The sequence below is a fragment of the Populus nigra genome, chromosome 4 (assembly GCF_951802175.1).
Source record: "Populus nigra chromosome 4, ddPopNigr1.1, whole genome shotgun sequence".
Taxonomy (NCBI): Eukaryota; Viridiplantae; Streptophyta; class Magnoliopsida; order Malpighiales; family Salicaceae; genus Populus; species Populus nigra.
Genome location: NC_084855.1, coordinates 5,006,455 through 5,030,140, shown reverse-complemented (window position 1 = coordinate 5,030,140; position 23,686 = coordinate 5,006,455). Strand labels below are relative to the sequence as shown.

General features: G+C 33.5%; 3 protein-coding genes and 1 non-coding gene across 7 annotated transcripts; 2 read left to right on the top strand and 2 right to left on the bottom strand.

Annotated features, from left to right (window-relative positions):
* Positions 1-3,567: 3,567 nt before the first annotated feature.
* Positions 3,568-8,076, top strand: LOC133692239 (protein LAZ1 homolog 1). Of its 3 annotated transcripts, none has more exons than XM_062113027.1 (9): positions 3,568-3,725; positions 4,160-4,592; positions 4,733-4,789; positions 5,413-5,521; positions 5,632-5,816; positions 5,901-5,989; positions 6,268-6,523; positions 7,122-7,367; positions 7,535-8,076. In XM_062113027.1, the coding sequence occupies exons 2-9, from the start codon at positions 4,377-4,379 to the stop codon at positions 7,814-7,816; spliced, it is 1,440 nt and encodes a 479-aa protein (XP_061969011.1). In that variant the 5' UTR covers positions 3,568-3,725; positions 4,160-4,376; the 3' UTR covers positions 7,817-8,076. The 3 variants fall into 3 exon arrangements, with proteins under 3 accessions (XP_061969011.1, XP_061969013.1, XP_061969012.1); XM_062113029.1 differs by having other exon boundaries at positions 3,580-3,725; positions 4,279-4,592; XM_062113028.1 differs by having other exon boundaries at positions 3,583-3,725; positions 4,232-4,592.
* A 2,396-nt stretch (positions 8,077-10,472) lies between these two features.
* LOC133693038 (small nucleolar RNA Z221/R21b) lies at positions 10,473-10,561 on the top strand. The gene has a single exon (XR_009842051.1). It is a non-coding gene; the product is annotated as a small nucleolar RNA Z221/R21b (small nucleolar RNA).
* A 1,842-nt stretch (positions 10,562-12,403) lies between these two features.
* On the bottom strand, positions 12,404-14,880 carry LOC133690548 (uncharacterized protein C57A10.07). The gene is made up of 3 exons (XM_062110774.1): positions 13,838-14,880; positions 13,223-13,347; positions 12,404-12,958 (listed from the first exon to the last, which is right to left on the bottom strand). Exons 1-3 carry the CDS (start codon positions 14,415-14,417, stop codon positions 12,641-12,643), a joined length of 1,023 nt encoding a protein of 340 aa, XP_061966758.1. The 5' UTR covers positions 14,418-14,880; the 3' UTR covers positions 12,404-12,640.
* Positions 14,881-16,751: 1,871 nt separating this feature from the next.
* Positions 16,752-19,068, bottom strand: LOC133693020 (glycolipid transfer protein 3-like). 2 transcript variants are annotated; one of them, XM_062114213.1, is made up of 6 exons: positions 18,646-19,068; positions 18,488-18,543; positions 18,128-18,258; positions 17,399-17,534; positions 17,120-17,263; positions 16,752-17,025 (listed from the first exon to the last, which is right to left on the bottom strand). In XM_062114213.1, exons 1-6 carry the CDS (start codon positions 18,812-18,814, stop codon positions 16,990-16,992), a joined length of 672 nt encoding a protein of 223 aa, XP_061970197.1. In that variant the 5' UTR covers positions 18,815-19,068; the 3' UTR covers positions 16,752-16,989. The 2 variants fall into 2 exon arrangements, with proteins under 2 accessions (XP_061970197.1, XP_061970196.1); XM_062114212.1 differs by having other exon boundaries at positions 16,752-17,263.
* Positions 19,069-23,686: the final 4,618 nt, after the last annotated feature.

Below are 23,686 nucleotides of genomic sequence, written 5' to 3'. Positions count from 1 at the left end.
AGGAGGGAAAGGAGTACAAACATAAATGTATTTAGTTAAATAGATAGAAATAAAAAAAAAATTTGTTTTTATAATAATTTTGAAGTGATGTATTATACTTTAAAACACACGAGGCATAAAAAAAATATATCTTTAGAAGTAATATTTATTATTTTTTGATATTGTAGTTATTAAAAAAAATTATCATTTGTTTCTTTATTTCTTCGGTATTAAATGTAAGTTTAGTATTGTTTTGATTTATATCTTTTAAATTGTTTGTTATTTGAAAATGTATTAAATTAGTAATTTTTTTAAATTTTTTTTTGATAATTTTGATATATTAATATAAAAAAATATCCTAAAAAAATATTTTAATAAATTTTTAATTAAAAATATCATATACCATGATATTAAATAAACACTGGTTATTGCGCTAATAGCCAAGGGCACGTTCATGTGACGCTATGATGCCAGTGCAGGATGTCTCGATAATAAATTTATATTAATATAGTAATCAACATATTAATCATCGTGTCAAAATAATCAATAGAACGCATTCACATGTCACGTCAAAGTACATTTTTTAATTGCTGACCATTGAATGAAGAAGGGCGGTTTGATAGGGAGGTTTATCATGTTTTTCATTAAAAATTGATTTTTTTTATTTTAAATTATGTTTTGAAAGTGTTTTAATTATTTTGATGTGTTAGTGTTAAAAATATTTTTTTAAAAAATAAAAAATATTATTTTAATATATTTTTAAATAAAAATTCATTTTAAAAAGCAATATTTGTCATACTCCTAAACTCCCTGAATTTAAAAAGTAGACATGTTGCTACATGATATAACGGGCAAGTAGTATAATGGACTTGTAACATGATATTTATGTTTTCTAAATGCATATTTAAAATTATGGTGTGATGTATTTTTTTAAAAAAAATTATTTTAATGTATTTTTTATTTTTTTATTTTTAATATCAGCATATCAAAATAATTAAAAAATATAAAAGAACATCAATATAATACTTTTTTCAAGGTGAACATACTTTTAAAAAACAATTGAAAACAAACGCTATTGCATTCTAAAACAGTTTCAAAATCAAATAATGAATTTACTTAGATTTATGAGTCCACGCTACATCAAGAAATGAGGATTTTTTTTTATCAATTTAAAAACACAGCACAAAGATTACACAAATATGTTTTTTTAAAAAAAAACTCGAGTTGGAGTGTAGACACAACTAAACAAAAAAAAGTTGGTATAATTTAAATGAAAATTAAAAGAATTGACAAGTAAGGTAAATGGACCTATTTTTTTAAAAAAAACACGAGAACTGCATAAAAAAATGATTATCAAAATAAAAAAAAGGTAATGAAACTTTGATATCAGCCAATAAAAAATTGGAGGAGTAAAACTTAAAAAACAATGACTTGAGCCAACCTGAGTGAGTATACCAAATATGCAAACCAGGTCGTGAAATTATAATATGCAAGTCAGGTCGTGAAATCATAATAAGTTCATGGAAAGCAAGTAAAAAAAATATTGAAGTTCAATTCCAGACAAATTCAACATAAAATGATGAAATTTGTGTAAACCTTTGTCTTGGGCCATTTGATCAAATGCGTCAAGTATGGAAAAACCACAAAGATCAATTATAAGCAAATTAAATGTTGAATGATAAATTTTTTAAAAAAATCAACCACGCTAAATGGTTTAAAAAGAAAAAAAACAATAATTTTTAAAAAATACACGGGTCCATCTAGGTTAACTCGCCAAATACACAGGCTATGCCATGAGATCAGTATAATCTTACAAAAATAAAGACAAAAAAACCATGAATCCTTTTTGTTAAAAAAATAAATAATCAATGTCGAGTAATGAGACTGAAAGGGAAAAAAAAAGTAAGAAAAAAATAATGTGAACCCGCGCCAACTTATAAAACCTATGATCCAACCCATTTTGATCGAAAGCACGAAACCTAAAAAAATCTTGAAGGCTAAATCCCAACAAATCAAATGTCAAATGATAAAATAAAAATAATGATAAAAAATATTTTAAAAAAATAACAATTAAAACAATGATGATCGAATTTGAAAAAAAATGTCAAGATTTATACATTTGAATTGAAAGATAGAATTAAAAAGAAAAATTAATTTCACATAGTAACTAAAAGAAAAAACCACAAAAAAATGAGGAATAAATTTTAAAAAATACAAAATACAATTTTTGATTAAAGAATGAAATTAAAAGTTTACAAAAGAGGCATGAAAAAATTGAAGAAAAAAAAGAACCAAATTTGAAAATAAAAATAAAAATTCTAGATTAAATAAAGAAATTGAAAACCAATAAAAAATTTCATGAAGATTTAAGGATAAAAATTACAAATCAAAAAAACAATAACATATACTCAAATATCCCAAACTAAGTGGACCATCCAGAAAATTCAAATGCTAAGCTGGAATTTCAAGGGAGGAGAGAGAGAAAAAGAGAAAAAAAAGATTGCCGGCACTAGACTCGACGGTCTTTGTCCAAACGCACCGCCTCCCTAAGAAAGAGATGCCAAAAAGATTGCAATGTTGCTGTGGAAAGCGACATTTGACCACCGGACAACGCTGCACAAGTAGTCATTATAGCCCGAGAGCTATCTGCATGATGACACGTGGAATACACCAATCATCAACTTCTTTTAAAATATTTTTTGTATATATTAAATTATATATTAGCCAATAAACCAACCTCTTAATTACAAAAAGGCATTAAATACAGATATAAAATGCCCTTCAATATAAGATATATAAAATTCACTTTCAATGGTATGAGAGTCATTTGACTATTTATTAAAAATAAAAAACTAAAATATCCCTAAATGTAAGCTTTAAAGTTTTTTTAATCATGGAAGGACATGCATTATGAAAAAGATGTAATTGTGAACTTTTAAATCTTTAAATATTATAAATGTGAAAATGTGAAATTACCAAGTTACTACTATTGATTTTTTTTATTGTAAAATAGAGATTTCACCCTAAAATTTATGGATGTATTTAGAAATGTGGTTGTAATTATTTTTTATTAAAAAATATATTAAAATAATATTTTTTATTTTTTAAAATTATTTTTAATACTAGTACATCAAAAAAATGTAAAAATAATAATAAAATATTAATTTCAAATAAAAAAATAAAAAATTTTAAATCTTTTTAAAAATATTTTAAAAATATAAAAATAAAGACAAACGGGGACTAAAAATACCTTATATTTAGTCCGTCTCTGACTGGCTGGATGGATCTCAACAACCAAAACCTACCAGTCTATTAGCTGACGTGGACATGGATTTCAATTACCGTACGACAACGTTCACATGCTTACGTGGACAAACAAAGCATCCCCATACTAAAACCACAGCCCGTCACAAAATACCAGCATCACAGCCCCATATCATCACCACACCTACCAAAAAGACAAAATCCTTACCAACTCTTAAAGAGATGGACCCACATCTAACCTCGAATTAACGTTCCTGATCTGACCGGTGATATGAAAACCTGACTGTCATGGTAACAGTAGCCTCTTTGAATCCTAGTAGGAAACAAAGTTCCCAACCTCCTCCGCAAAAATCAGTTTACTTCTCATTGACACAACACCACCACCAACATAAAAAGGAAAAATTTCTATCCCATTTCCCCAGATTTTCCCGGGAAAATCTCGACAACCTGGTTTGGAACCCTAATTCTTAATGACAGGCTAAGTGAGCTCTCTCTTTCTTGATTTTTGTATCTGACAACGTGTGTTTATTCGATTAACTTGGTTGTGTGTATGTTAGGGTTTTGGTTCATTTTCCGATTTCGTTAATCGTATTGGCGCTTATTTGTGTTTTGTGTGATTTAAGAATAAACCAATTAGAAACTTAGTTTTCTGGAAGAAGAGATTTTTTTTCCTTTTCTTTATGTTCGAGTTCCTTTTCTTATTGTCAAAGTAATTAGTTTAATGTAATGATTTTGTAGGCTAATCGCGATGTAAAAGAAGTTAACTTTGATGCATAAGCCATAGCACTTAATAAATCTTTTGAAAGCCATTTGAGTATGCATAATGCGGGTCTCCTGTGCATTTTATTAAAATTGACTGTGATAAGTCTCGGTGATTTCTGGGCTTCTTTCTGAGACGATGATGTATGTGGTTTAGGTTGTGATCGACATTCACTACGTAAAAAAAGACAGAAGGTTCTTGTCCTTACAGTACTGTAAATATCTGCAGAGCGGTAGGTATATTACAGTTGATGGTTACAGAGTATTTCGCTGCAGATGCTTGGGTGACATAAAGCCTCCAATCAAGTAGCATTAAAGGTTGAGCTATACATACACGGACGTGTTAAGTAGCATCAGTTGTATTGTCCTGCTCCATGGAATGGAGAGGGGCTTGTTGTTCTTTGTTTTTTCTTTTCAAGTTGGTCGAGTCCACAAGCGGATTAGGGAAAGTTTGGGCATTAACTCTGGGAGCTGAGACTGCTGTAAATGTCAGCTGGCCAATCTTCATTGCAAGCATATTTGTGCTTCTTGCTCTTGTCCTCTCAATGTATCTTATCTTTGAGCACCTAGCTGCATATAACCAACCAGAGGTTTGTTCTCGTATTTCTTTTTAACTTATAGATTTTTTGGTACCTTGTTCTTTCCTCATACACTCATAGCTGTTTATTCCCTTGTTAATTTGGTCAGGCTAGTAAAATTGATAGCTATGAGTTTGATTATTAAATTTCAGGAGCAGAAGTTTCTCATTGGACTCATCCTGATGGTTCCTGTTTATTCTCTAGAATCGGTATGAAAGAAACAACCTATCATTGTTTCCTTCTTTAATTTGCAAATGGTAACTTGCATTTTGAGTGTAATGTATTTGAGCTCACTATTTATTTATTGAAAATCTTTTATAATTTAAAAGCTCTGCTGCTAATCCTTGTAGTATTAGAGATATCTAGACAGTTTTAGAAAGTGTTTAGCCTACTTACCCCGCATATGCTAAAAACTATCGAATGAATTAAGTGTGCTAAAGTCTGCTTTGCCTGCTCTTTATTGTAAACATAACTCATAGGGTTGATGTATCTTATTATCCTGTGAAGGATAGGAACCATCACTTTATATATCCCCAGAAAGGGTAGTGTTACTGTTTTAGCATAAATAAGCAAATTCATTAGTTCAAACATCAGGACTGCTAAATGCTGCTTTTTGACCTCTTTGAGTAACGCCTATTGTTTTTTACACTTTGAAATGTCAAATCCTACAAGCATTTGTTGACTAGCACTGGCTTGGTGTAAAAAACTAGCACCTTGACTTGGCATCCTTTTGGTAGCAGTTACTCAAAATTGAAGTATCCATGTTGTGTTTATTTGTTAATTTCCGTTGATGATCTGTGATTTTTTTTTTCTTTACTGTTTTCATGGGCAGTTCTTATCTTTGTTGGATTCCAGTGCTGCATTTAACTGTGAAGCAATTCGAGATTGTTACGAAGCTTTTGCCTTGTATTGCTTTGAGAGATATCTGATAGCCTGCTTAGGTACTGCTATTTGGGGTTTTACCTCATTCCTCAACATCCTTGATAGCCATGATTCGTGGTAAATTTTTGCACTCTCTTATTTTATTTTGATAAGTTTTTGCTGATATAAGGTGGAGAAGAAAATACGATTGAATTCATGGAAAGTCAGACCTTAATCACTCCCAGCTCGCCTCTTTTGGAGGATTCACATGCTTACGGAGTTGTTGAACATCCTTTTCCTTTAAATTGCTTTCTGAGGGACTGGAATCTTGGTGCTGATTTCTATAATGCTGTGAAAATTGGCATTGTTCAATATGTATGTACATGTTTGTGTAATTAAAACTTTCCCTTATTATGACATTTGCAACCATGTGGCAGTTGCTGAATATTTACTGTGCAGATGATACTGAAGTTGATCTGTGCGCTTCTAGCAATGACTCTTCAAGCTTTTGGGGTTTATGGAGAAGGGAAGTTTGAATGGAGATATGGGTAACAGACTTTATTCATTGTACCAGTGATTTCAGCATCTAAAGCTTACATGATAATGTTCTGTATTGTGTTTTATCTAACCACAAATGCCATGCTACTTACATGGAGTGGTCATAAACAGTTTTTTCCAACACTAATCAATTCTTGATGTGTTTTACTTTGTAATTTTCTGTCAGTTGTGTATATCTGCTAATATGTAACACAATATCATTAGAAAAAAACCAATATAGTTCATTCTCTTGATCTGCCTGTGATCTGAGTGAGATTGTTTTTTACAGGTATCCATATTTGGCAGTTATCCTTAATTTCAGTCAGACCTGGGCCCTATACTGCCTTGTACAGTTCTATTCTGTAATTAAGGACAAGTTGGCCCCAATCAAACCACTGGCCAAGTTTCTGACATTCAAGTCAATTGTTTTCCTCACATGGTGGCAAGGTGTTGCTATTGCGTTTCTTTTCTCCATGGGAGCCTTCAAAGGGGCTTTAGCCCAGGAGCTGAAAACACGTATACAAGACTACATTATTTGCATTGAGGTGTGACTGATAATGCATTTATTACCGATCATTGATAATAGAGAGAGAATTCATTTATTTACTGTGGATGCATTTATTATATTGCTGATTAGGTATACTAGTGAAATTGATAAACATAAACTTGATTAGGAAATGACATTAAAGTAGAAATCCATTTAGTGCTAGTCCTTTTGAATTCATCGGTGTGGTGTCCTCTACCGTAGAATCATGTCAGACTGCATGCGAGGGTTGATAAGTTTGTTATGCCGATGCTGCAATATGACACAGCTCCACAACTAAAAGTGACAAGTGTCTTTTAGGGGCAGTCTCACTATATGAGTAATTTCTGTAGGTGGATTTGGAAACCCTAATCCATTGATGAAAGCTATTCTTCAGCTGAAGTATCTCATCAAAGCCTGGTGCTACCATATAAGAGGCTGAACATCCTAATAAACCTTTATGTGGGAGGACTGAGCAGGGATGCATCAACTCTTCTTAATACAGTGCTGTCTTCATGTCCAATACTATTTCTGGTTGAATCTTAATGATAATCGTTCCTCTTAATTTCTTCAAGTTTAGGAGGGCGTTCTTGTTTCCTGATATTGAATTTGTGATACAGATGGGTATTGCAGCTATTGTGCATCTTTATGTCTTCCCTTCTGTACCTTACAAGCGCGGAGAGAGATGTGTTCGCAATGTCGCTGTTATGACTGACTATGCCTCTCTGGGAGCTCCTCCAGATCCGGAAGAGGTTCGGGATTGTGAGAGGTCAACTAGGGTACGTCTTGGTCGGCATGATGAAAGAGAAAAACGGTTGAATTTTCCCCAGAGTGTTCGTGATGTGGTCTTTGGTAGCAGTGAAATTGTGAGATACTTGCTCTTTTTCTGTAATGATTTGAATTAATTGCTGAACTTCATTTTCTCTACAGTGCTGTCACTAACTTTCTACACTCTTTTAATGACTGCTATTGAATTCCTTGATGTACCCTCATTTTATCTTTCTACATTGCTGACTACGAATTCTTTTTTCAGATTGCTGATGACATGAAGTATACAGTTTCTCATGTCGTGCAACCAGTTGAAAGGGGAATTGCAAAAATAAATAGAACCTTCCAAGAGATTTCTGAAAATGTGAAGCGCCATGAGGAACGCAGGAGGAGCTCCAAGGATGACAATTATCTTGTTCCCTTGAATACATGGACAGGGGAATTCTCTGAAGCACACGATAACCTTCTTGAAGGGAGCGTCAGTGACAGTGGTTTGTCTGATGGAAAGAGACCGCACACCAACCCAAAGCTTCAACATTTAGAATGAGAACAGGCCCGATAATATTAAAAGCGATTACAGAGTAAAATTCTAATTGCTTGCGAGTTCACTGGGCTTCTTGGCAGCGTTTGTTCTTGGTAAGCCGAACTCCAAAAATTTATCTGTGGCCTATTTTCCCATAAATAAGGCAATGTTTTGATGATGCTTTGTTTATGGGGCGAACTATTTGGTACACCAAATCTTGGGATTCAATAACCGTGAAATGTACAAAGAACATTCTATAGATACTACTCTACCATTGATAGAAACCCATTGAAGTTTTTGCTGCCGAGCTTAGGCTCACCGTGAAAACCCAAGCATTTTCATTCAAAACAAAAATCACTCGGAAAGATCATGACTGACTATTCACTGGTACAATTTTATGTGTGGATGTTACATAATATGATTATTCTCTGACCATCTACGAGTGCCGAAGGAAATTCTAAACGGAAAAGCAATATCATGTTTATTTGTTGATGCGAGTGATGGATTGATGAAGCTTCTCTGTGTAGTGCTATCACCGATAAGTGATCCCTTTTTATATTATTTGTTTTTTATATTATTTATTTGGGAACCCGGTTTTAAAAAATTAAAATTTTCTTAAATAAGATTTGTACTGTATTGTAAAAAATTAATTTTTTTAATTAAAATGTAATATAATTTTTATGTTTTGGATTATTTTAATGTGTAGATATTAAAAATAAATTTTAAAAAATAAAAAATATTATTAGTATATATTTCATATAAAAAAATTATTTGAAAAGAGATAAAAATAAATTTTAAAAAATAAAATAAAAATTATTTGAAAAGTGATAAAAATAAATTTTAAAAAATAAAATAAAAAATATTATTAATATATATTTTAATATAAAAAATTATTTGAAAAATAAAAGTTACCTTCGAACACACTCCTAGCAACAGATATCTCGAATCTCGTATAAATAAAGCACACACTCCTAGCAACAGATATCTCGAATCTCGTATAAATAAAGCAAAATGCGCAGGCCCTGCTTTTGCGAGGCACAGGCCCGGATACAATAGACTGCCATGCTGGCTTGTCTAGTGTCAATAGGCCTAACACGCACAGGCGCACAGTAATATGTGATATAATGAGAGAAAATGTGATGCAGAGGTGGAACACTATTTATTGTTTTGTATCTTCTTTTCTCTCTTTTTAATCTTTTTGTCATTTTTAAATCTATCATTAACATTTGGTTTTTTTTATTGAATTTCATGATTTATTTTAATTTATTTTTTTATAAAGTTATTTAAGTTTCATAATTCAGTTCACAAATTTAGCGGATTAACTTGATATACTTATTTTTTTTATTTTTAATGAATTTTTTTTAATTTTATTTATTAATATTAAGTTGATTGAAAATTGTATTTTATAAATTATTTTAATTTATATTTTATAACGTAATTTTGGTCTCATGACCCAGGATGCAAGTTTGGTAGGTTAATCCAAGTTGACTTCAGTTATTTATTTATTTATTTATTATGAGGCTATCCCGGTTTTATGACACGTTCCATGTGTCTGGTGAGTTAACTAATATTCTTGTTATGTGTCTTTTTTTTTAATTTTATCTTTTAATATTAAATTGATTGAGAATTGAGTTTGATTATTTGTTTTGATTTGCTTTTTATGAGGTTATTTTAACCTTGTGATTTAGATCACGAATTTGACAGTTTAATCATGGTTCACTTTATTTTTTTATATTATTTTTTAATTGATTTTTTAAAATTTTATCATTCAACATTTAATTGATTTAAAATTATACCTCGTAATTTGTTTTAAATTGCTTTTCGCTGGGTTATCATATTTCATGATTAAGTTTGTAAATTTTTATGGTTAAACCCGAGTCAATTCAACATGTTTTTGTTTTAATATTAAAGAAAGAGATTTCTTGCATTATTTTTTAATTAAATTATGTTTCTACTAGTAGTTTGAGTTGTTTCTGGGTTGATCAAGTCAACTAAGTTATATTAAATTAATATTCGCACGGTTTAATTTTTTTTATACTAGAAACAATAGTACCAACATCTAAATATTTTTTTTTAATATTAAGAAAATATTTTATCCATAGCATAGTATTAACCATTAATCTAATTTTATCTAGATGCATGAATTAGGATCGAGACGTTACGAGATCAACTTTACTTCAAATCTATCAAGTCTTCCCCAAGCATTTTAGCTATGGAGGTTCAAAGACTGATCACGAACCCTGCCATTAGAGTGTCGAGGAGTCTTATTCATGTTGCTGTCCAATTTGTAAGAATTAAGTAATGAATTGAAGCAGGCATGATGCATCTATAACACTTTATATTTGTTTAGGTATTCCTTTTGCTCGCTGCTTGATGGACTTAAGAGCCCAAGGGAACCAACGACCCAAAAAGAAAACAAAATGGAAAATACTACAAAGCATGGAGGGTAAGAATGCCATTATAAGTTGCGAGGGCTGGATTAGGGTTTCATTCTCTTAAATGATCTGTCACTATATATATCCGATCGCTGCTAGCCTATAACTCTCGGTAGGAGACACTATGGCTTTTCTTAAGTGTTAGTTCAGTAAACAGGAAGGCAGCCTCTCCCCTTCCCTCAAGATCTCTCTATTATTCTGTGTTTAGATTTTTTTTTAGTGTCAAAGGCGGGATTTCGTTGAGAGGGCAGTGATGAGGATTTTGAGATAGTCATGCACCACTCTGATTTAATCTGTGCTGATAAATTTCTCATACCCATATGTTTCTGAGCCCTCTTTCTCCTTCTCTTATGGATCTAATCTGCTAAAAACTTTATCGGTGTTCTTTATTATTGTTTTTCTTCTATAAAAATTTATAGTGAAAGATGGCAGGAAAACAGAAGGAACCATGTGATGTGGGTTTTTCTTAAATCAGATTAACCCAATGCCATGATGCGGACCGCATAGCAATTTTCTGTTGCTTCTGGTGATAACTTTTGGTTTCTGATGGTTCCTCTGTTGCTTCTTTTCCAGTCTTTGTAATGCTTTTTATGTTTTCAATCCTGAATCACCAATAAAACCGCTGTTTACTTGTACCTACAACATATTGTTTGTGAATAATGACGTTTTGCATCGAATTACAATCAAAAAAATTGTTTTTTAGAAGTAATTTAAGATGAAAATAAATTGATTTATCTAAAAAATGTCTTAAGGAAAGATAATATAAAGAAGTATTTTAGAAGAAATATGATGCAAGTTAGAATATTCTTAGAGTTTAAGAATTTTAATAAAAATAGAAAATATTACTCAATTTTCAAAATACTGCATTTGGATAGGCCCTTGTAATTTGCGTTTGCAGATTCGCTTGCAATTGCTACGGGATGAACTATTCTATCTATCCATAAATATTTTGCAGCCTAGTTGAATTTGCCCGTACAAGGTTCATTTTGTGCCCTATGTTTCAGGTCGAAGAAGCAGCTGCACATCCTCGATAAGGGTTTCCAATATTCTTCTTCCCTCGACATTGCTCGGGGCTTCACCTGTTATCCGAAAACGAAAGGGTATCTTGAGCGCTTTCATTCTCTTCGGATGGAAACAGCAACCAGAGGGGGGTTGATTCTCCGCGGGTTATTATCAATACAATTAAAAAATTGGGTTCGGCTTTAAGTACTTGTATAAATAGCGAACCAGACTATTATTTTAATATAATTATTTGTTCACACATTTGTTCCTAGTTTCAGCACTCACATTGTGAATATGACTGCTCTTTTTTTTTTAAAAAAGCCCGAGCGGGCAGGTTTATCTTACGCCCGCGAGTTCTTTGGGTTTTTTTTTCAAATTTATTCTTTAATGTTTTTATGAAATTTTGTCACTTATTATTGAGTTTATTGTGATTTGTTATTTATATTTTTATCATGTAATAAAATTAAATAAGTTTGGATTCCAAAACTGAATTCATGAATTTGGTGAGTTATCTATAATTAGGTTTTTTCCTCAAGGAGGCAAAAAAAATCATCAATAAAGAAAAAAAAACAATGAAAGTGCCAGGCCCAACACCTGGCCAGCAAGTTGTGGGTTGTCCATGTTTTTTTTATATAAAAAAAACACAAACAGCATGCCATTTGTACTTGTTGCCAAGAAAGTGGAACGAGCCTCCCCTTGCCTGATCTTTGCCTTGCACATTAATCACTTAAATCTAAAACACGAATTTAATTCAAAAGGGTGAATACACCTGGTTTGAGGTCACTCATGACCTGCCGCGAGCGTGCATCGATTCTGTTCTTTCAATTTTTTCACCGAAGGACACTGCAGACCTAAGATCTCTAACCATATCACTAGTTTCCTATCCAAGCTGGCAAACACGGTAAGTAGGGTTTATTCAGGCACGAAGCTACTATGGTTTTCTTGAACTCATCTTCTTTAATTACATGCAAGGAACTGCTAATGCATGGAATTCAAGGCTGATGCAAAGAGGAAACAAATAGGATGGTTAATAGAATGCTTTGTCGAAGTAGAGTATATTTCGAACTTGGTTCTGTGAGTTGTTTATCCTACACCCAGAAAGGACAAAGCAAAAGGCTGCTCATCCGATATATGCAAATTGTACAAACTCTAGTTGATTTTGTCACACAAGAACAACATGAAATGCATGGTAGGATATCTTATTGAGCCACTTGCCCATGGCCAATGTGATAACAAAATTTGAAAGCAGCAAAAAGTTTCTGTCTACTTGTCTTTCAATAATTTCTAGCAAATAAAATTAACACGAAGAAGGTATACTGCCAAGTCAAGCATCTGTTCTGTGATTGTTCTGCTGGTGTATCATATATTATGGACTAAGACAGCATATTATGGTTGAAATGATTAATATTTTCTACGCCCAAGGGAGGTAACCTGGATAAGGAGCTTCTCCACAGTATCTGAATAGATCTTTAATTTCAGGACAACCATTTGGATAAGGAATCGACCGGTGGAAGGGATCACGCCCTAGTTTTTTACGCCAGAGAGAACCTTTACAGCCATAAGGATCTTCTTGAAATTGAGATCTCACCAATGATTCGCCTTTCAAAGCAGCCTCTTTGGAAGTTGATGAGGCTGGGGTGCCTGAATAAAAGAACCTGGACTCTGGAAAACTAATTGCAGAGCGATGCAAGTTTGCAAATCTTTCCGCTTTGAAATCATAACTAACGACCTAGACCACAAATGTGATAAAAATTAGAATTGACTATCCACATCAAAAGCAAAATGAATTAAACTTCTACATTCTTATTGCTTTTTTTCTTTTTGATGGTATAGAAATAAGAAGCTGGGAAGATCTGGATGTAGATTTAATATAATCTTCAGTTACTTCTTATTTTCGATCTAGTTAAAGGATTTGAACTCATTATCCTGCTTTCTCAATCAGGGTCATTCACACATCACCAAAAGAAAAGACATTTGGAAACCATGTACTTACAGTTATGTTTTGGGGATATTTTCCAGTAAGTTCTCGGAATCTACACACACTGAAGAGAAGATTCTCAAAGCTATCTCTGGCATGTTCTTCGGTCAATGCCCTCCATCTCACACTTTCCTCGTTACCTGACAATCACACATTTTAATGACAGTAAAATCAAGATCAGATGGTTTGACACCTTTAAATAGTTGCACATGCCTTGTGTGCTATTCACAACATTTATGAGCTGTGGATTCCTAGCACACATCGGTTTAGACAATGAGTGCATTAGGCAGTAGCAAGAAATTGCTAAATTCTAAGGATGATACTAATCCAATTAAACATGGATCCCTTTAAAAACATGGCCATCAGGATGTAAAACCATGTCAGAAACCAAATCAGATAAATCATTCACGAAACACAAATTTGGTTTTCATTGTTCAGTTGAGTTGCCTAGGAGTTCCCTCAGGACACATCAACAACAACAAATTCAAAGATCGCCCTAGGCAAACATTGTTCGCTTTTATGCAAATCACAGTAAACACAAAGACATATTAAATCCAAGTTTATGAGGCATTGTAATCAAATAAAAAACGATCAAACAGCATATGAACTTAGAGAAGCAGAAGAACTCACTGAACCATCCTTTTGATTCAGCAACAGCCCAATAACTCTGTGCTTCACTACGAGGACCAGCATTTTTACGAGTCTCACCACCACTAAACAAAAGCAAAGCCCCATCATCCTTCGAAACAATTTCAACTCCCTCTTGAATATGAGCCACAAAAGTAGCAGCCTGTCCGGGATGCTTCTGATAAGACTCCAAAAACCAAGAATCCTCCCTATCAACTTTCCCACAACTACTAGTATAAACCGAATGTCCAGCAACCATTACAAGATTACTAAGGTTGGCAAATGGATAATCATTCAACCCCAAATCGAGTTTTCCAAAATCATTCATTGTTCGGTGCCGGCTCTCATATAGAAATAAAACAATGAGGATTGTGACCCCAAAAGACAATGAAATGAAGAATAAAAGAAATGGGTGCAATTTGTAAAAGTAATTAAGGCGGTTAGCAAAACATTTGATCATTTTGAAAGGGTGCAGGGAGGAGTTTTTCGATTTTCGGGACCTTCTAAGGGTTCCTGACTCTAAATCAAAATCACCTCTTGGATATGATTTGAAAGCCTTAGTATTATTTGCATATATGTTCATGATACTACATAATCAAGCATACCCAGATGGGGATTTGGACGTGAAGCTAAAGTAATGGGATCATAAACTTTCTAAGCACAATAAAATAACGAGAGGAAAAGATTATAAATTGATCAAAAAAGTTAGGCAAAGCGAAATCTAGCAAACCCAGATGAGGATTTAACGATATTAAACAATAGGATCATGAATTTGATTCAATTCAACAAGTCAAGCTCTAAGTTTAAGAAGTCAAAAGGTAGATTTTCCACCTTGGAATTGGAAATCAAACATTACCCAGATAGAAATCTTGACAGCAAAAAACCCACCAAGAGAGACTGTGAAATTGTTTTGCGGTGCTTACTGTAGAGGAAATCCAACACACAGTTGCTCTGCTTGAAATTTCTTTAACCGTGTTGTTAAATGATACTAAACTAAGATTCAGTTTTGGAACATTATGTTTAGAAAGACGGTTAGAGGGGAAGAAGATCAAATAACCAAATAGGCCATTAATAGACTGGATTTGATTCCTTCAAAGTTCAAATAGCCCATTTAAACCCAAAGGCCCAACTGCTCTGAATCAATTTGTCGTTGATTCATATCAATGTATTCTTTCATATATCAAATTTTGATAAATCAGCAGGAACATGGGATCTACGTTCAATCTGCACTACTTTGAACTGCACAGCTCCACAATCCCATTTTGCATTTGGATTCCAGGCCCTTTTAATTTTAAGAGATCTTGGGCCTTTGAAATTTAAATGGGCTATTTGATATATTCAGCTCTTGATTTGGTGCGTACTAGTCTCGGCACCCGTGCTTCACCGTAAGCTGGACTATTTGTTTTAGGATCTTCTTCAAATAAGATTGATCTGCTCTTGTGTTCTTATCTTTCTAATGAAATATACAAGAGGACACCAGGTAAAATCATGATCAAACACAGTTTCCAACATATATGTGCTTTTCAGTGGATATATGTGCAAATGCCTAACAATCTCATTGATCATTATATCCCTAGCCTATTTCTTGATATAGGTGGGTCGATCCTCAAGGCCACATCATGGTGAACCACTCCAGTTTTCTGCTACAGCATCTTTCCTTAGCAAATTATACAGTAACTGCCTTAAACTTCTGCGTAGAACAGGTGTAAGTTGCAGCAGTGAGTTTTACTCTCTGGAAATGTTGCGAAGATTGTCCATATCTCAGGCAAGCATTTATAGCGCCAGAATGTTGAATTTTGCAGGTCGGACCTTTCAAATTGTCTCATTATTTCTTATTTTCTCAGGTATATTACATGCTAGGAGATAATCCAAAGAAGATGAGCTACATGGTAGGCTTTGGAAACAAATATCCAACCCAAGTACACCATAGGGTTGCATCAATCCGTTGGGATGATCAAAATTACTCTTGTCCAGAGGGAGATAGATGGTTATCCTCTAAGGAGCCAAATCCAAATATTCTTTATGGGGCCATGGTTGCAGGGCCAGACAAGTTGGACAATGTTTTGGATGAAAGGAAAGTCATGGTTCACCGAGCAACCATAGCGAGTAATGCGGATTTAGTTGTAGCACTGATAGCGCTTCATGATCTACCACACAAGTCTTCTGATTCAAATGACACTCATTTGGGAATTGATCTGCTGGTATCTTTGAAAGTATTCAATTTGTGCCACCAGCTGAATCTATTACAGTTGGTCACTAACTTTCGTATAAGAATGACGGCAACAAAGAAGATAAAGGAAAACTCATGGTAGCTGAGAGTTAGAAGAAACGTACTCGAGGATAAATTCATTTTTCTTCACTTCGCAACCACATAACTAGACTTGTTTCCAAGTAATAAGAGGAAGGAAGGTGGTGAAAATTTTTCTGCTTAACGTTCCAAATGGTTTGTTGAATTTGTCTACATTTCATACCGTGGATGGTGAGTCAAGGAATTTTCTTCAGGAGAGCTTCCGTTGCTTATGGATTTACAGCACTTCGGACTGTAAAGGCTGTGTTTACCAGGAGAGCATCACAAACTAATCTATCTATGCAACATCACGTACGTAATCAATTTGTCAATCTAATTGCATAGGGTACGAAGTCCACTGCTGGCTATGATCAGGTGGAAGGACGCAGCAATGGAAAAATTCACTAGCTCTCATACCAAAGATACCTTCGCTTGAAGACATATTTTCTTGGAATGTTGCTAGGAGCTCAACACAAACTCTGACAACAAGCCCCTGAAGGGCTAACGAGGGAGGAAGAGGCCAGGGTAACTACTTACATGATTTTTCTAGCTTCAACTTTTGAGAATAAAAATAACCGTTGGATGCTCATCCAAAAGACCCGATCCTATGATGATCAGGTCGGAGAAATCTAAACAAAATGCCTTTGCGGCCAGATATGGACATTTTTTCAAGATATAGTTTGTGGACATTACAGTAAGTTAGTGTTACAGCATATTTCCCACATAACTCGATCAGCTATTCACAAAACTCATAGTTACACGAAAGAAACTAAAAGAAGAAAACTAGTAGTTATGTAAAAGACAAACTCTGTACATTTGCTTTGCTTTCTTTTGTGTGTTTTTTCGCCCATCTTTGTGTGTTTTCACCTTAAGTGGACTTCAACCTATCCAAACCGTACAATATCTCCGACATGGAAGAAAAGAAATGATCTAAGTAACCAGAAACATAGCAGAGACACTTTATATAAAGGACAGGACACATCAATTTGGTGGCTTACCAGAACAGAGTGGATCTCTTCTAAAAAAGGCACAAGTAGTGAGATCAATGTTTGCACATCCTCTTTAAGGGTGTCGGAGGTTTCGTCTTTTGGCATGAGCAGATCAATCAAGGTTTTATTATCAGGTACTAATTTAAGAGCTACCTGCAAAACATTATTAATTTGTCAGTTCAAGATTGGTTTCAGTAGTTAATATGACACGTGTATCCCATATGTTACAGCAGCAGTGTTTAAGTTCTGTGAAACAAAGAATGAAAGTAACGAGGCTCATGTAAGTACTTTATAAGCGGCTGATGAAATCCAACCATGCCATGGCTTTAAAGTGACATTGTAAGATTCTTCTACGAGCTTCTCCATTTCCTGACCAGGATCCGCCACTAACCTTTCTAACAAAGCAACCGTAAAATCCAAGGATCTGGGGAGGAAAATGAGTTTCATTGTGATCTAAATTAATACTGAGGATGCATCTGATAAAATATGCCTAAGCTATGATGTTAGACGTCCAACTTCCAGGTTTATAAACGTAAATGAACAGAACCTGGATCAGAACTTTCTATTTTGACCCTAAATTACCACTCCATCACAGCATGGATGGAATCAAGCATGCCAATCCAGATTATGGCAGGGTCGGTGCTAAGCTGTGTCGAGTAGTTTTCAGTTTTGGAAGGTCTAAAGTTAACAAAAAAGAAGTGTAGCAGCATGTGTCTGCATTTTGCAGAAACAAACAAATTAACATTGTAGTGAACCGGCAATTAAAAGGTTTTCTCGATTTCGATTTGTCGGCCATTAGGCTAGATAATTACTGAGAATAATGTTCAAGAGCTGCCAAGTTGAACTAATTAATTATACTGTTGATATCAGTGTTACTGACACAATTCACTAAGTTGCAAGCTGTTATTGTTGATTGAATAAGTATATAACTAACGCGTGCCTCTGATTTAAAAATAAACAAACCGTCCGCGGCAGAGATTAGACTTGCATCACTTTATAACTGATAATTGTCTATACCTGGCAAGCCAAACAGAGGCTTTACTGCAGCTGGCACCCTTTCTTGCACCGCCTTCATCGGCCTCTTTCTTTAAAATCTCAACCAAATTGGAGTACATTGAAGGATCAGAATCACATAGCATCTTCAATCTCTACAAATGAAACAAAGGGAAAAAAAATACAGAGAATAGAGAACCACTGTTCTGTTAGCATTCGGAAAGGAAAATGACAAATGTTGAACATGGACAGTAATAACCTAGTCTGGTTAAACAACGAAGCCTCGGAGAGCACGTTTGTTGAAATGTCAAGATCAGGGGTGTTTTGTCACGAGAGTAATTGAAAATAAAACACTTAAACTGGGCTGCAATCTTCTTTCTTTACCTGAATATTCTGATCAATATCTTGTCTCAAAACTGTCATTGTTGGGCCTATCTTATCTTCATAGAGACAAGAACAGAACGACACAGAGAGAAAGTCAAGGTGATTGCACGTCTTGAATGAACAAGTAGATAGAGATATAATTAAGAGAAACTAATTACCAAGAACCTGAATAACAAGGTTGCAGACATACATAAAAGGCCTTGTGGGTATATGAACAGTAGTCCTATCATGATTGTCACCTGTAGGCTTGAGTTTGATCAGCATCGAAAGTTCTTCAATTGCCGACTTGATCTCTGATCCCTTCTCTATTTCTCTGGTCCTTTTCATTTTTTAAGATGATTCTTGGCTCTTCTTTCACAACTAGGTCTTAGGCAACAAAAGGGTTTCTTCAATGTCTAAGCTTGCACTTGCAACAAGAGAATCGTAACAGCGAAATGGAAGCTTTTAGAGTTTGGTCTCAGTGGCCGTTGTTTGTGAGTGAAAATTTTGAAAGACTAACAACTTCTTTAAGGGTTGAACTAATAGATTCAAGTATTCTTTAAGACATTGATGGTGATATTGTATTTGACCTTTGAGTTATCTGTCAGCTTATCCTATTTACTATTTCAAGTTAATATAATCTTGCCTCTGCATATCTAATCCCAATCGTCAGTTCTACCGTATCATGATTTGTCAATGTTTTAATATGAGTATGCTGGTGTGGGTCCTTTGCGTCACAAAAAAACTATAATTTCCCTGTACCAGTTGTGGTGCAAGGGCCGCAGGAGGAGCTGATTTTCAACTTAAGCTATCATATTTTCAATAAAGTCCTAGTTGTGTTTGAAACTTGCAATTTGGGCTGGCTGAATAAATCTTTTCTTTCTTTCCGATCCATTTCATGCTTGAGATTCTTCATGATGAGTGCATGTTAAAATCATTTTAATTTCCTTCTCGTAATTACAGCTAGTAATTATTTTGCTGACATTCGTGCGTGCATCGAGAATAATCCATGTTGTCTGCATCGATTCTTACAAATCAAAAACAAATTTTTATAAACAGTTTAATCAAAATATGTACATGCATGTCGAAACCAAAGAAGATATAACTATGAAGATTTCAACTGTAAGGACTTAAAAATGAAATGCGTATATTATATTAGAACACATGAATAAATCTCTTTTAGTGTGAAAACAAACCTTCTGATAAATATATTATTTTGTAGTTATGTGGGTGTTTTGCAGTAATTCCAATATTTATTGCTGAGTTAAATTAGGATGATAAGCGTTATTTTGAGTATTGGGAGACCTAACAAAATACCTGATTACCACCAAAAGCCATAATGTTATGTTGGCATGATCTTATCCATCATAACGAGGCCAGAAACAAGCAAGCTTTGTCAGAGGAAGCTATAATCATGATCCAATCCTTCAACGTCTCACAATTAAACCCTTCTGCTTGAGTAAAACCAAACTTCATTCCAGATTTTTTGAGCCAGCGTATAATCTCTCAAAGAATGGAAAAAATATTCCTCTTGCAAGTTACATCTATTACAAATGGCACTTGTAGAGAGCTCTCGATGGTAAATGATCAGTGTCTTAGTATATAGGAAGCCGATCGTGGAAAGCCAACCAGATCAGTGATTTAATATTCTCTTTTGTTTGTAAGTTCATCAACCATTTCCATTTACCCTCATAGGCTAGCTAGAGTCCTGGATTAAGACAGAAGCCACGAGTAAGCTGGCTTGGAATTATAAACATTCGACGTTGAGTTACTCCAAGAAACATAATCATCCAAATCAGCAGTATATATTAAATCCACCATGAAGTTTTCAGAGGGATTTCAATCGGGTATTCATTTGGACGTATCCAATATTCTTGCCTAAAATTTTAACGATTATTTAACGAGTCTCCCCAAGGGTAACATAACTTGTTACAGGTATTATCATCAGGAAAAACCTTCGGCAACAGACGATTTCCATTTTCGTACTCAATACGTACCAGTTCTTGCCCTAGCATGTCCATCTTTTCTCTCGGGCATGGGGGACTTTTTGGTCCTATGACTTTATCTCTCTAAATGACACCTTGCCACCCTGCACTTCCTGCGTTCTGCATGCCCTTACTCCGGTTTCCACCTCCTCTGTACGGTGGTTTGTCTGGTATATGTTCTCCCCTCAATTCTCTCTCAGCAACATGGACCTCTATCTTTTAAATAACACTGCTACTATCCGAGAGGAACAACGCTCTTTGACGATAATGGAATACTTAACGAATTATTGAAAAAAAATTAGTAGAGGGATTAGGTTAAAAGAGGACAAATAAATATGGAATGATACAATCAATCAATCCTATTATACTGTATGAGGGTGGATTTGAGAAGGTAGCAGCATCCTTTTGATGCTCCGGTGGGACCTCCTATATAGAATAACCAGCCTACTCTCTGGAGTGACTTCGTTGTCTCTCTCCCTGGAAATGGAATATTTCCATTCTAGAAAGTCATGCAGAAAATACTGGTTATTGTCATAACTATTTTTTTTTTGTGTGTGTGTGTGTCTCATTTTACCTAGCTATGATCCGCTGTGAAATATGTAATTGGAAAACATAAAAAACATCATGCGAAGTTAATCTTTTTAATTGGAAAACAGAAAACACTTTTATGAGATTTCAGAATTTTTAATCTTCTTTCATTTCCTTATTTTTTTCTATTGAAGGGTTTTATTGTAATATTTAACTTTCCTACAAAATGTTTCCCTTTTAAACTCTAAGAGAATTACAAATTAAAACGTTAGTATTGATCATTTGAGTTTAATTAATTCCTGCCTTGGAAAATAAGAAATAGCTAGAGACACACAGGACTTAAACCTCACGACAATTTTTGTATCCTTAGAAAAAACGCTCAGACAGAAAAAAGGATGCAGGCCATTGGGATATTTGATAAAAATATGCTTTCAAGATCACTGGATTTTGACATTGAAACGGCTTAAAGAACACCGTGGATTCATTTGACATTGCAGACCAATTGTTGGATTTCTACTTATTTATTTCATCGATCCATGATTATAACTCTTTTACTAGTTGCAGGGTACGTACTAGCCTTTTATTCTATTCTATCTTGGAAAGCAAGCTGTTCACTGGTACGTAGTTATGGTGTCATAAAGCACGCTGGGTGATAAGCAAATTAATCTCTCTTCATGGGGTCTTTGACGCAAGCTGCTTAAGCTAATCATGGCCGACAAATAGTAATCTAATCGCATTATGTGAACTAAAACTAGCAGTCGGCATTTTTATCCACAACTCCACACATAACATGTATGGAATTTTTTGGGGGTTTTCTTTTGTATGAGAATGGCTGTCCGGATACGTTATGGAAGGAGAATATATATATATATATTTGTGAATGAGATCAATCGTACATAAATAACGGGTTACCACATTAGTAAACTGGAAAACAAGATTAAAATAGAAACCTCAGATTGTATGTGTGTTCTTCTGGATTACCATTCAAATCAATTTCAAGAAAGCTATAGTTTAGTTATATACGTCGCATATTAGTTTGTAGAAGAATAAATGTGTCGTTTTTTATGAGAAAAACAAATTTGTTTTGATATTTATTTATGGAAATTAATTATTAATTAATATGTGATGGATTACCAGCTTGTCACCTCTTCAAAAACACCTTGGCGTTCTAAGCAAATATTGACATCCCTCGTATTAATTAAGGCCTAACTAGGTCATGTCACTGGTGTTGGTACTTACACCTTTAAAAAGTGGGGCTAAAAACTATATTTTTATTAATTTTTCTGCTGCTGCTTCTTTCTTTGGAGATCCTTGAAGCAAGCATTGCTCCAATTCATGTGTCCAGTGCGTTTATGTTGGTAGATAAAGCTGCATGTATCGTTTCTCCAATTAAAAAAATATATATTAAAATATTATTTATATTATTTTTTAGCGCAAGTAAAATTTTTTTATACTTGAAACTTACACAGACCTATACTATCTTGTATTAATTTTTATTAAATAAATAAGAATGTAAAATTTCAACTCGTGACCACTTGATCATTAAAGCTATCACATCATGTCAAAGAATCATAAAAAAGATTTGAATGGCCATAAAAAAATCTAATCTTGGTATTAATGAGTTCATCTTAAAAAAAGAAGTTCAATAAAGATAGTTTTGCACTTTAAACATACTAGAAAAAATAGATCAAAATTTATGATTTTTTTATTTGATTTGATTTTGAGCTTTTAAATTAATTAGATAGTGTTTTAAGAATTAAAAAATGAGTTCATTAAGGTTTTTATAATGTTTTTAGATGAAAATGAGTTGAGAATTTTGATTTTTAAGCTCTAAAAACTCTGATATTATTTTTTCAATCACAAAAGATGACTAAAAAAATATTCTAGCAAACAACACGTCATCCTTTATTTTTTTTTATAAAATTAAACAATGACATGCATGTTATAAGCTGTTTTGTTTTAAACAAAAAATAACAAAACCAGGAGAGCTGACCTTCCAAGCTCGGGCATGCATGGGTGCACGCTTTTCATTTGTTTTTTATAATGAATTTTTTTTTAATTTGATTTTTAATTAATACCTTTTCTTTCATTGTTTTTTAATGTTTAGTTAAACTTTTTTGATATATATAGTAAATACTCTCTTGTATCGTTTATATACTTTCATAATACTTTGAAGAGATTAATTATTATAATTTATTTTTAATTTTTATTTATTAAGTTTTGGATAAACAAGTTCTATTTATATGAATAAAAATCACATCTACTTGGCAACTAAATTTAATCTCTAGGATAAATAAATGAAAGCCTAAATTCAACCTTTTAAATAACTCTTTTTATTATTAATTTATTAATTTGTATATTTTTTTTATATATTCTATTAAGCATAAACATTATTTTTTCATTCACTAATTTAAAAATATATCGGAAAACACATTCATAACTTAAACAACTTATTTTTTATATATTAAAAAGTAACTTAAAATCCTTCCGATATATCATATCGTGGGTACACACACTCTAGCTAGCTAAATTTCTGAACGAGTTAATTTCTTTCTTGCCAAGCTTCAACCCCAGCTCGCAACTAGTGACGATCGATGACATGAACTCCCAGATAATAATTAATGGATTAAACAATTTCTTAAGATCATTAGCATATATAATATATGTATAAGAAACAAACGACGGTGTGAACACAACGGATTCCTTG

Excerpts from the sequence above, each read along its gene's own strand:
- LOC133692239 (XM_062113027.1), top strand. The coding sequence starts at position 4,377 with ATGGAATGGAGAGGGGCTTGTTGTTCTTTGTTTTTTCTTTTCAAGTTG. Across the intron at positions 5,522-5,631 it reads ATATCTGATAGCCTGCTTAG|GTGGAGAAGAAAATACGATT; the intron begins GTACTGCTATTT and ends TGCTGATATAAG. Across the intron at positions 5,990-6,267 it reads AAGTTTGAATGGAGATATGG|GTATCCATATTTGGCAGTTA; the intron begins GTAACAGACTTT and ends TGTTTTTTACAG.
- LOC133690548 (XM_062110774.1), bottom strand. The coding sequence starts at position 14,417 with ATGAACATATATGCAAATAATACTAAGGCTTTCAAATCATATCCAAGA. Across the intron at positions 13,348-13,837 it reads TGAATCAAAAGGATGGTTCA|GTAACGAGGAAAGTGTGAGA; the intron begins GTGAGTTCTTCT and ends TGTGATTGTCAG. Across the intron at positions 12,959-13,222 it reads AATATCCCCAAAACATAACT|GTCGTTAGTTATGATTTCAA; the intron begins GTAAGTACATGG and ends TTTGTGGTCTAG.
- LOC133693020 (XM_062114212.1), bottom strand. The coding sequence starts at position 18,814 with ATGAAAAGGACCAGAGAAATAGAGAAGGGATCAGAGATCAAGTCGGCA. Across the intron at positions 18,544-18,645 it reads CCTTGTTATTCAGGTTCTTG|ATAAGATAGGCCCAACAATG; the intron begins GTAATTAGTTTC and ends GTCTCTATGAAG. Across the intron at positions 17,535-18,127 it reads GCCTCTGTTTGGCTTGCCAG|ATCCTTGGATTTTACGGTTG; the intron begins GTATAGACAATT and ends TTTCCTCCCCAG.